General features: G+C 35.0%; 1 protein-coding gene across 19 annotated transcripts in view; it reads right to left on the reverse strand.

Moving 5' to 3' along the window:
* The window catches only part of ARMC3 (armadillo repeat containing 3), a 100,560-nt gene that overhangs the window by 70,660 nt on the left and 17,056 nt on the right, over positions 1 to 12,844 (reverse strand). For 11 of the 19 annotated variants that reach the window (XM_038529803.1, XM_038529811.1, XM_038529804.1 and 8 more), the window contains 2 exons: positions 11,398 to 11,515; positions 3,366 to 3,491 (listed from right to left, as the gene is read on the reverse strand). The exons of 1 other annotated variant lie outside the window; for it this stretch is intronic. In XM_038529803.1, the coding sequence (XP_038385731.1) occupies positions 3,366 to 3,491; positions 11,398 to 11,515 (244 nt within the window). Of the gene's footprint in view, positions 1 to 3,365; positions 3,492 to 11,397; positions 11,516 to 11,981; positions 12,045 to 12,844 lie in introns of those variants that run through there. 7 more of the 19 variants (XM_038529813.1, XM_038529815.1, XM_038529809.1 and 4 more) reach the window with 4 other exon arrangements.

Raw genomic sequence — 12,844 nt, forward strand, 5'->3', positions numbered from 1 at the left:
ACCCTCTCATGTATGGTGGCTGAATAGAAACTCTGACTCGTGATTGATCCACATAAACGTGTTCTAGCTAAAAATGTACAATTTTCAGTTGCATAATATTGACCATCTAATTTATTTTTGACTTTGTACACTCTTTTACATCAATCTTTTCTTAAGATGGCAAGCTCTTCAGACTGCTGTAAGTAATGTAAAGTCTGAGCTTTAAGATCACAATGAATTCTCTCTTTAGCTGACTTCATTAAGTGAGTCTCTGTTATATGACCTCATCAAACTAAATACAAACTGGCAGGTAAAAGGAGAAAGTAGCTCCATTTTGATAAGAAAGCTTAACAAAGCAATTTAAATGCCGGTCTTGAATGACCCAGGCTTGGCATAGGTACATAACTCAATCACTTTAGAAAAAAAGAAAAGGAAGAAAAAGTAAGATTTTTTTCATCTCATAGCAATCCTTTTAGCACCTGGCATTCTGTTGGAACATTCTATTGGTTCATTCACTAGGAACATAGTGATATCACTGAAGACATGAAAGCCATGTGACAACACAAATTTCTAAAAAAAATCAGTTATTTTAAGACAGCTCAAAGATGATTTAACCATGCAGCAGCAGAGGTGCATTTACTTATATATTTGTCTGGAAACATGCTTTGTGATTTAGAGCAAATGACTAGTTGCTCATATTTTATTCCATGTCATGTACGCAAAGTGAAGCAATAGCTATTAATGTATTGGCTGTATTGACAGAAAAGGAACTCCAAAAGCTATTGAGGACGTCATGTGTTCGTGCAGGTCATCAGATAGTTCAAATAGAAAATGAGTTCATTCCAATAATGGTTTGACTTTTTCTACCCAATTCATGGAACCAAAAGAAAGCTCTTGAAGGTTCATTGATCATATGTAAGACCCAGCCACTCACTGGAAACTGCTATTCAGCAAAACTCTTTCCAATGCTATGCTTCGTGACTGCAGACTGCACTGGTCGAGCACTGGTCGCAGCCCGGCCACCCAGCCTGCAGCAGAGTGTGGCTCGACAGGTCTGAAAGCCACCACGTTTAACAGTCAAACATTAGTTAATTCTCAATATTTTGGGATCACAGACTCCTTTGGAAACTCATGAAATGCAATATATAAACCCTGCTCCAGAAAATCTTGTAAATAATTTGGAGGGCTTCATAGGTTATAAACTCCTCACATATTGGAAGATGGAAATACTAAATAAAGTGAGTAATAGAAATTAAGAACAGAAATAAACAGGAAAAAAGTAGAAATCTAGACATTAGAAGATCTAAGATCTAAGTATAAACAGACAATTATAACTCTCCTTTCCAAGTGAGCTGCATTCGTCCCTCAGAACCATTTAGAAGGAGAACCTGACTTAGCGTGGGCACTAATGTCAAGGATTGGAGAAGATCAGATGGATAGAAAGCCTACTACTACACTATGAGCCAGAGAGTACAGTTCTAATTCTAGCTCTGATCTCATCTCTTCTATTAACCACCTGCATGATTGCGCCAGGAACCTAATCCCTTCAGAGCTCATTCCTATTTTTAAAACGAGGAATTGCACAAGACATGTCACAAAGTACCACTGGTTCTCAAATTCTGTGGTGTGTAAACAGAATATAACATAAGAAAATTTTTAATTTTCCCTTTTTAGGTTATAAATATATTCACATGGCTCATTCATTATGGCAGAATTAGTACACAGGTAGCCCCTGAGATAAATTTATGAAGATTCCACAGTACAGATGATGACTTCCTAATTTAGCTGCTCTGTATCTCAGTTGTCTTGTATGTAAAAGGAACGATAATAGCACCCACCTCATTAAATGACTGAATAGACAAATAGCATATAGAACAGTGCCTGGCACACTGCAAATGCTGTGTAGGTGTTTTCCTAATCTGGGTTGGTGCAACATCCTCTCCCTATTAACTGTCCTCCTCCTGCAGCCATCCCCAGAAATACTCCTAGAGCCCTCGCCTTACTCAACAGCCACCATTAGAGCTCGTGCAGTTGCTTCTGGAACCTCTTCCACTACAGCCCGGATGGAGCCCCATCTGCCCCCCAACATGGCAGGTGCCGCCCGTGCAGACTCTGCAGCTGAGGTTGAAATGACACAGATGCCAGGGAAAACTCTCCTTCCCCTTCCCATCTTCCTGTCTCTGACTAATGTCACAGTCCCCGCTGGACACCACAGAATAAGGAGCCCATCCCCACCCCAGTCCTGTCTCACACATTTTTTAGGAAAGTGAGGTAGGAGGAGCAGGAAGAAGAGGGAGGAAACTGTGCTTTTTGCTTTTTTTTTTTTTTTTTTTTCTGAGACTGGTGAGAGGGAGAGAAATATGATCATTTTAGCCACATGCCATGAAAGAGACACGTTTATTCCTAGCTGCCTGAGTTTCATGTTAGAATCCAGTCTCTACCAAGGATGTCATTTTTTATTATAAAATTAGAAGGCTTTTGTTGGCTGACTCCAAAACCTACCATTATAATATGAAAATGACTTTCAAATGGAAAATACATCCCGTTCATTCATCAGGGATTGCCTTTTCTGGCATGGTTTTGGTCAAACTGATATTCTAACAGACATAATAGCATGTTTTAACTTATACTATTATTCCACCATATTAAATATATGAAAATATTCAACCAAGTAATGCGTCTGATTTAAAAAAGAAATACATGTCTAAAATTATTTTTGGCAAAATATATTTTACAGTTTCAAAAAAAAAACAAATGTATCAAGATTCTTTACACTGGGCTCCTTTCACTATGTCATACATATGAAGGGTAACTTACATATAGACAGACAAATTACATTATACTAACTCAAGGAAAAAAAAACAATTTTAATTTTAAAAGACAACTTGTTAGACTGGAACATACTACATCACCAATTTTGATAGTTTTTGCACAGGTATATTTGCACATGTTTTTATATTTTAAAAATATCTCTCGGGGCGCCTGGGTGGCTCAGTTGGTTAAATAATTCTGGCTCTTGGTTTTGGCTCAGGTCATGATTTCAGGATCTTGGGATCAAGTCCCACATCTGACTCTGCACTCAGGAGGTAGTCTGCTTCTTTGCCTCTCTCTCCTCTCTCTCTCTCTCTCTCTCTCTGTCTCTCTCTCTCAGTCTCCTTCTACCCCTCCCCGCTCCCCCACTTGTGCTCTCTCTCTAAAATAAATGAATAAATCTTTTTTAAAAAAAACTCTTAAAATATGAAATCATTCATCTGTTGTATCATGCATATTTGACTTTTTGTTACCATTCAAGTCAGTTCAAATAAAATTCAAACAAATCCATTAAATTTTTTAAAAAAGATAACGTATGACATGAATTAGATTATTTTAAAAATTTGTTAACCTACTATTAGAAGCTAGGATTCCAAGTATCATAGTAGCATTTCTTCTTACAATTTTATCTTCATGGGTGAGCAGTTTAGTTAAGGGTTCCACAGCTCCAAGTTCAAGGAGGGTAGCTTTATTTTCTTCACCTGATATCATAGGTAAAATAAAATCAGGCATGGATATCATCAATCTCATCAAAACTCTTCCTTGTGTCATTTTAATTTCTTATTCACCATTTGCCTTTCACATTCTCTTTGCTTCCATGTATATTTCTGTCGGAATGAACTTTAGAGCACAGGTAGCCTGAACATTTGCTGTTCTCTGTCTCCTGATACTGGCAAAGCTGGCTTCCTCTTGTCATTGTTCTTAGCTCATGCAGTACTGCACCTCTCAGAGGGGTCTCCCCTGACCACCTTATCTAATGTCGTCACTACATCCGGGCCTTTCTTATCTTTCTGTAGTCTACTCCTCATACCACTTAGCCATCTCCTTGCTTGGTTTGCCTGTTCCATTCTAACTTAATTTTCCCTGAGAATGGACACCTTTTTGTTCTATTCTCTCATATCCTCAGTGCCTAGCATAGTGTCAGTCATGTATTGGCATAATTAATCATAAGACTTAATTAACATACACAGTCCCATTTTGAGTTAAAGTGGGATGGGGGAGTGAGTTCAGGGTGCTCATTTTTCACACAACGGTGTCACAGCTTCTATTTTGTCCTGCAAGATGTGCCTGCAGCTGTCATGGGGATGCACACACAGAAGGGAGCCGCCAGGGTCACTGGGAACTCCTTAGCTGTGGCAAGAAGCCCCGGAACCAGAGTCTGGCTTAGCTGCAGAAGCAGTTTATCCATTACCTTGATAAGTGGGATATCATTCTACAAAGTCAGGAACAATGTTTAGGTCCTGATTAATTTCAGCTTTTTAATTTCATAGGAAGTCTACAAAAATACAGATTTTGCTTTCAAGATTAATTTGAGAATATAATAAAGTTATTTTAATTTTCCTTGCCTAAGTTTTCTCATAAAATTACAGTATTTTATATTTTAAGTTATAGGTCCATATTCTGATAAGACACAGATGATACTTCCTACAGCCCATGGAATTGCCCTATATTTAAATAGGTTAAATTTGTCGCCTGATAAAAACATGTTGAAATATGCATTGTTGACTCTTGGACACTTCTTTTCAAATCTTCCAATATTTGCATTTTATGGAAATTTAAAGCTTAATTTCTTAGATGAAAATATTTTGTCAAATGCATCTTAATTTAAGATAAATTTTAAGATACTTATGCTTAAATAAAAATATTTTATATATCAGATTGTTATAAAAATTAAGTTTGTCTTTAAATTTTCTTTCTGAGTCTTACAGAACTTGAATTATTTCTTCATTAAAACATATTGCTTCTTACTGTTTTTAAATATGCTATATATAATTTTATGACCAGAAGAAGAGTACTTGCAAAATTAACAACATGTGTCATCTTTAACATCTATTTTTATTCTATAACAGCTTTAATGAGATCATTGACATACAATACTGTATATATTTAAAGAGAACCATTTGGTAAGGTTTTTTTTTCCATTTGGTAAGTTTTATTATTATTTTTTCAATATTTTTTTAAATTTTCATTTATTTATGATAGTTACAGAGAGAGAGAGAGGCAGAGACACAGGCAGAGGGAGAAGCAGGCTCCATGCACCGGGAGCCCGATGTGGGATTCGATCCCGGGTCTCCGGGATCGCACCCTGGGCCAAAGGCAGGCGCCAAACCGCTGCGCAACCCAGGGATCCCCCATTTGGTAAGTTTTAACCTGTGAAATCAAACCCCACCATTAAGATGAAGAATATATCTAATACTCCCAAAAGTGCCCTCTTGACACTTTGTGATCTCTTCCTCCTGTTAGTACACATTATTTTGCATATGTCCCAGAACTTTATATAATCATGCAGTATGAATTCGTTATTGCCTGGTTTTTCTCACTCTAATTATTTTGAGATTAATTCATGTTGTAGCATATATCATAGTTCATCCTATTTATTGTTACATACTATTACATTATACGGATATACCACAATTTGGCTGGATCTATGGGTGGTGCACATTTGACTTCAAGAAACTGCCAAACTGTTCAAGTGAATGCACCATTTTACATCCTCATCAGCAATGTATGAGGGTTCTAATTTCTCCTCATCCTAGCCAACACTTCTGTCCATCTTTCTGATGATAGTAATCCTGGAGGGTATCTCATCATGGTTTTAATTTGCATTTCCCTCACAACTAATGATGCTGAGCAAAAGGTACCTTTTTGCCATTCATTTATTTCTATGGTGAAGTGTCTATTCAAATCTCTTGTTCATATGTATTTTTAAATTTAGTTTATTATTGAGTTTTGAGAGTTCTTTATATATTTTGGACCCAAATCCTTTATCAGATATATGATTTACAAAATTTTCTTGTGGTCTATATAGCATACCTTTTAAAAAAGTTAGTAGACTTTTTTTTTTTAGTAGTTTTAGGTTTATTAAAAAAATGAACAAGGGTGTCTGGGTAGCTCATTTGGTTAAGCAGCTAACTCTGGATTTCATCTCATGTCATGATCTCAGGGTGCTAGCATTGAGCTCTGTGTTGGGCTACCAGCTCAATGGGTGTCTGCTTGAGAACACTCTCTTTTCCTCTCCCTCTGCCCTTCTCCCTGCCTCTGCTCATGCTTGCTCTCTCTTAAATGAATACATTTTTTAAAAAAAAATGAACAAAATGGACATCTGGATGGCTCAGTTGGTTAAGCATCTGCCTTTGGTCATGATCTTGGGGTTCTAGAACAGAGTCCTGCATTAGGCTCCCTGCTCAGCAGGAAGTCTGCTTCTCCCTCTCCCTCTCCCTCTGCCATTTCCCCTACTTGTGCTCTCTCTGTTAAATAAACAAATAAAATCTTCAAAAAAATTTTTTAAAGGAGCAAAAAATACAGAGTTCTCATATACTCTGTCTCCCTCCCCCCCCCATTTCTCTTACTATCAATATCATGCATTAGTGTAGTACATTTGTTACAATTGATGAACCAATAATGATACACTACTATTAACTAGAGTTGATAATCTACATTCGGTTCACTATACATGTTATACAATTCTATGGGTTCTGAGAAATGCATAAGATTACGTTTAGCTTTCTAAGAGACTACCAAATCATCTTCTAAAGTACTTGTACTGTTTTGGATCCCCACTAGCAATGAATGAGAGTTCCTGTTGCTCCACATCTTTCACAGCATTTTATGTTGTCACTATTTAGAAATTTCGCAGTTCTAATAGGTGTGTAGGGGTATTTCATTATTGCTTTAATTTGCAATTTCCTGATAACATTCTTTTCGCATAACTTATTTGCCATCTCTGTATCTTTTTTGGTGAGGTGTGTGTTTAGGATAAATTTGATAAAATCCAATCAATTGTCCTCTTGCGGATTATGTGTTAGTGTCATATCTAAAAATCTTTCGGCTAACCCAAATACTTTTTTAGTAGCATCCCACAAATTTTATATGCTATGTTTTCATTTTCAATTTGCATTTTCCTTTTGAATTCTTTCACTGACAGATGATTTAAAAGTGTGTAGTTTACTTCCTAATGATTGTCCAAAGTCTTTTGTGTTGATTTTTAACTTATGATTCTATTGTGGTATGACGTATATTTTATATGATTGGAATTCTTTTAAATTTATTAAGGTTTGTGTATGGCTCAGAATATCACCTATTTTGATAAATATCCTGTGTGGGTATTTGAAAAGAATGTTACTCTGCTTAGAGTGTTCTATAAATATTAATTAGGTTAAATTCATTTATACTGCTATTCAAATATTTTATATCCTTATAGATTTGCCATCCATTTGTTCTTTCATTTATTAATAGAAGGTTATAAAAATCCTCAGCTATATTTGTGGATGTTTATTTCTCCCTATATTTTTAATTTTATGTTCTTTGAAGTCTTGACATTAACTACATGACTGTTTTTTCATAGCTTCTTTTTTTCTTTTATTTAAATTCAATTTAGTTACATACTGTAATATTAGTTTCAGGGGTAGAACTTATTTTTTTTTTTCAGGGGTAGAATTTAGTGATTAATCAGTTGCATACAACACCCAGTACTCACTACATCAAGTGCCCTCCTTAATGCCCATCACTCAATTACCGCATCCCCCCACACACATCCCCTGCAGCAACCCTGTTTGTTCCCTATAGTTAAGAGTCTCTTATGGTTTGCCTCCCTCTCTCTTTTCATCTTTTATTTTTCATAGCTTCTTAATTGACTCTTTTATTATTATAAAATGAGGGGTTTTTTTTATCTGATACTGCTCTTTTATTCTTCTGATATTAATAGAGGCACTTCAGTTTTCTTTTGATTAGTGCTAATATAGGATATCATTTTTTATCCTTTTACTTTCAAGTTATTTGCATCATTATATTCTAAGTGCATTTCTTGGAGGCAGTATGTAGTTTGGTCTTGCATTTTAATGAATATAACACCATCTCCCTGTTAATTGAAGTACTCAGACCACTTACATTTAGTTTGATTATTGATATCATTAGGTTTAAATCTACCATCTTGTTATTTGTTTTTTGTGTGTCTCATTATTTGTTTTCTTTTTCTTCATCTCTTCTTTGTATGAATTGAATATTATTTTTATAATTTCATTTCCTTTTTTTTTTACTTATTTGACACTACCCTGTTATTTTAGTGGTTGTATTAGAGTCTGTAGCATACATCCCTATCATAGTCTACTTTCAAGTGGTGATATACTACTTCTCATATAGTGCAAGAACCTTAAAATAGTATACTTTCATTTTTCCCCTTTCTACCTTCATTTTATTGTTGTCATATATCCTACTTTTACAAGTGTTTCTTTACAGTATATGATTATTTTTGTTTAAAATAACCAGCTTGATTTTTAAGTGATTTAAATGATGAGAAAAATCTTTATGTGTTACCATTTCTAGTGTTCTATCTTTATTATTTTGTGTAGATCCACATTTCCATCTGGTGTCATTTTCCTTCTTCCTGAAGGACCTACTTTAGTATAATTAGTAGCGTGGGTCTGCTTGCAAGAAACTACTTCAGCTTTTGAGTGTCTGAAAGAGACATTATTTCATTTACATTTTTTGAAAGATATTTTTGCTGGGAATAAAATTCTAGGTTTAAAGTTTTGTTCTGTTTTTTTCAGTACTTTAAACCTGTTACTCCACTGACTTCTTGCTTGCATCATTTGTGATGGTAAATCTATTGTCATCCTTATTTTTGTTCCTCTGAATGTAATGTGCTTTTTCTCTAGCTGCTTTTAATATTTTGTCTTTATCACTCTTTTTAAGCAATTTGATTTTGTTGTACCTTGGTGTAATTGTCTTCATATTCATTGTGCTTGGGTTTTTATGAGCTTCTGGATCTGGAAGCTTAGAGTTTTCATCAAATTGGGGGAATTCAGAACCATTATTTCTTCTAATACTTTTTCTGTCCCTCTCTCTTCTTTTTCAAAGACTCCACTATACATACATTGTGTAGTTTCTATTTACTGATGATTTATATCCTCATTATGGGTTGTATCTTCCTGCTTCTTTTTATGTCTGATAATTTTTATTGGATGCCAGACATTGTGAATTTTACCTAGTTGGTAAATGGGTATTTTTGCATTCTTCAAATTTGTTTTGGGACACAAATATCTGGAAACAATTTGTTTACGTTAGGTCTTGCTTTTTAAATATTTATTAGGTAGTACTAGAGCAGAGGTTGATCTAGCGCTAATTCTTTCTAACTATTGGAGCAAGACTTTTCTGTGTATTCTATACAATTCTCCATGAATCTTGAGGGTTTCCTGAAGATTCAGTTGGGCTGATGGAAACAGGCACTACTTGTGCCTCTGTTAACAGGCACTGTTAACTCTGATCCTCTTAGGTGCTTTGTCTAACTTCAAGTAGTTCCCATAGATGTCCATCCTGATCAGTACTCAGCTGAACACCTGAGTCAAACCATTTATCAATCTCCTGAGTTTTCTTTCTGTGCAACTCTTTCCTCCCTATTACTGTCCTGAAAACTCTTGCTGGCTTTGTCTCTCAGAGTTTACCAGGTTCTGTATAGGTTACCCCTTCCTGTGATGTGGCCTGGAAATTCTCTGAAATCAATAAGCTGGGGTAATCATAGAGTTTATTTCCTTCGTTTTCTATCTCTCAATGGTCATTGTCCTTCATTGCCTAACATTTGGTGTTTTGCCAACTGTTATTTCATATATTTTGGTTTTCTTTGTTGTTTCAATCAAGAAGGTAAACTTGACCCCTCACTCCATTATGGCCAAAAGATAATGTCCCATCGTTTACCTTTTAAAAAATAGTCAGAAAATATTGTTAGTATAAAACAACAGATTTACAATAATTTCTGTATTGATTTAACATAAAATACATGCCTTGCTATTTCTTTACCTCCTGTCATATAAAAGGGGTCAGCATTTGATGACTCTGTATGGTTGAGTGAGACTCATGTTGCCATAACTGCATGATCCAATGTCTTCCTGAACTTGGGCCCAGAATTCTACACAATTACTCATGAACCATACCTGCCAGAAGCAATGGTTCTGGTTTTTATCTGGATTCCGAATGATGACTACAGTGACATAGCAAGGTGAGTATTCCACCATTTGCTACTTAAATGATTTGTTGTTCTCTCATACAAATACCAAAACAATGTTTAAAGTATCATTTCTTTAAAAATCAAATTGCTTCCTTCTTAGTTTAAAGGTTTTGCTAATACCCAATTACACTAAACTCTTCAAGTATTCTCAATTAAAATGTTACACAGTATAATAAAAGTCTAATTTCATCACCACTTGAATGACCTAAAGTTGTCATTTATGTTTATAAATCCTCTGTGAATAAACCTTGCAATAGAATCTAACCTGTAACATGTACAGTGTTTAATAAACTTTATTTTTTACAACAGTTTTAGTTTTACAGAAAAATTGCAAGGATAGTACAGTTACCACATATCCCATACCCATTTTCCCTTTATTAACATTTAACATTAGTAGGTATATGTGTTATAATTAATAAACCAATACTGATATGTTATTGTTAATTAAAGTCCATGTTTATTCAGAGTTCCTTGCTTTTAGCCTAATGTTCCTTCTCTGTTCCAGGATCCTATGCAGGGTTCCCTATGATATTTAGTCACCATATATCCTCAGTTCCTCTTTCTTACGAGAGTTTCTCAGACTTCTCTTGTGTTTGATTGCTGCAAGGAGTTTTGAGGAGTACTGATTAGGTATTTGTAGACTCTCCCTGACTTGGAACTTGTCTGATTCCAGGGTTATAAGTTTTGGGGAAAAATAACAGAAGTTCCATTTTCATTATATCATGTCAAGTTGACATATTACCAACATGACCTATCACTTTAATGCTGATTTTGATCACTTGACTGAGGTAGTGTTTGTCAGGTTCCTCTACCATAAAACTAACTGCCCCCCCATTTCCATATTATAATCTTTGAAAAGAAGTCACTATGCAAAGTCAATATCTAAAGAGTGAAAAGTTATATTTTGCTTCCTTGAGGGCAGAGCACATAAATTATTGGAATTCTTCTGCACAGGAGATTTGTATTTTCTCCCACATTTATTTACTTATTCAATTATTTATTTATATCAGCATAGGCTCATAAATATTTATATTTTGGGTCATAATCCAATGCTACTTTATTTTGTTGCTCAAATTGTTCCAGCTTTAACCACTGGGAGCTCTTTCAGCTCCTGTGACTTACAATTTTTTAAACTACAATAAAACCTTCAACATGACTATTCTATGCAGTGACTAAATTACTCCTTAAGATTAAGATAGTCACTTAGGGAGATATATTACTTTCAGGTAATGCATTAAATGATATTCTGGTTGTCTGAAAGAATTTATCTGACAAGAAGTGAATTAAAAACTAAGGAGAAAGTGCCCATTATGTAGTAAATATTTTTTTTATGTAGTAAATATTTTAAGAAACTAATGAAATAGAAAAATAAACTGAAAAAAACAAACCTTTTAAGGCAAATCTATAAATGGCTTCACATGCTTTAGCCAAAATTTCTTCTTCTGGGGAATTAAGCATTAACACCACAGTTGCTACTTTTTTACTTTCAATCGTTAATGGATCAAACTGAAATGTAGAGAGAAAAATGTTAGGTTCACATATAGGCTTTAAAAATCACATAAAAAATGAAGGGTGTCTAGAAACTTGAAGAGAGCATAACCATACAAAAAGGATGTGGTCACTGCCCACTAAGTGCATTGTAAAGTTTTTATTTAAAAAACATTACTGATATATAGTTGCCAAAACTAGTGGCTTTGGAATTCCTGGGGTAATGGCAGGAAGAGCAAAGCATTTTGGAATCCTGACAGATCTAGTCTCTCAACTTAGCTATGTGGAATCAAACAAGTTAATTAAGCAGATAGAATTTCAGTTTCCTTTTCTGTATACTAGGTATAATGATACTTATTCCCCTCAAAGGATCAAGGAAAGGATTAGAGATCATATATTTAAAGCACTTAGCACATTGTCAGATGACTATTAAATAACAGATACTAGCATAATTCTTAGTTGATATGTAAGAATCCTTGAGTACCTGTATATATTAGATGCTCTGGCAGTCTTAACAATCAGTACCTGCTTCTAACCACTATTCTTTCTGAGAAAGCAAACATTATATAATGTTAAATAACTAAAAAGCAACAAAAAACCGCATATAACAAAATGTAAAATGGATAAAATCTGAAAGAGGACAAATGGTAATACAGTATAAAGAAAAAGTATAGAGCTCTAGGAAGACTCCATCTTGTTAAGAGATCTTCGGGAATTCATGGGTAGCCAAAATGCACAATAACAAATCCATGGTTTTCTTTGGTCAAAGAGAAAACAAATTATTACACTATTTTTCTTCCAGTTCCAGAGACTGGTGAAGGAAGGTGCTCTCCTTATGTTAAAGAGGTAAAGGGGAAAAACAAATTTCAAAGCTTTAGCTGGCTCTTTGTGTTGGCCCTTCCTAAATGGACATCTTATTGTGTCTGGGAATATAATGAAAATTAGTTTTCAGTTTCAGGCTGAGATGGAGGGACAGATTACTCTGAGTAAGGAAGCACAATTGTGTGAGGTTGGAAGAGTGAAGAAGACAGAGAAGATAGCAGTAGCAATGACCTAAAAGAGCACAGCTAGGGTAAAATTCCCCTTTGCCGGGAAATGGCTATTGGATTTTAGGACAGTATTATCTAACATCCACATTAAAGCTGCTGTTTGCATATGTCTAACTCTATACTAGAAACCCTAAGAATTACAAAAGTCATGGTATTTGTTCTCAAGCCTTTTAGACTCTTTCTGGGGAGATAAATCTTCATTAAAAGTATGACATATGCACCAAGCCTGTGATACTTGTGGGTTTCCAGTGACATGAACCTGTGAGAAAAGATGGCCTCTAGCAGAGCCCAAGCAATG

The sequence above is a fragment of the Canis lupus genome, chromosome 2, assembly GCF_011100685.1.
Source record: "Canis lupus familiaris isolate Mischka breed German Shepherd chromosome 2, alternate assembly UU_Cfam_GSD_1.0, whole genome shotgun sequence".
Classification (NCBI taxonomy): domain Eukaryota; kingdom Metazoa; phylum Chordata; class Mammalia; order Carnivora; family Canidae; genus Canis; species Canis lupus.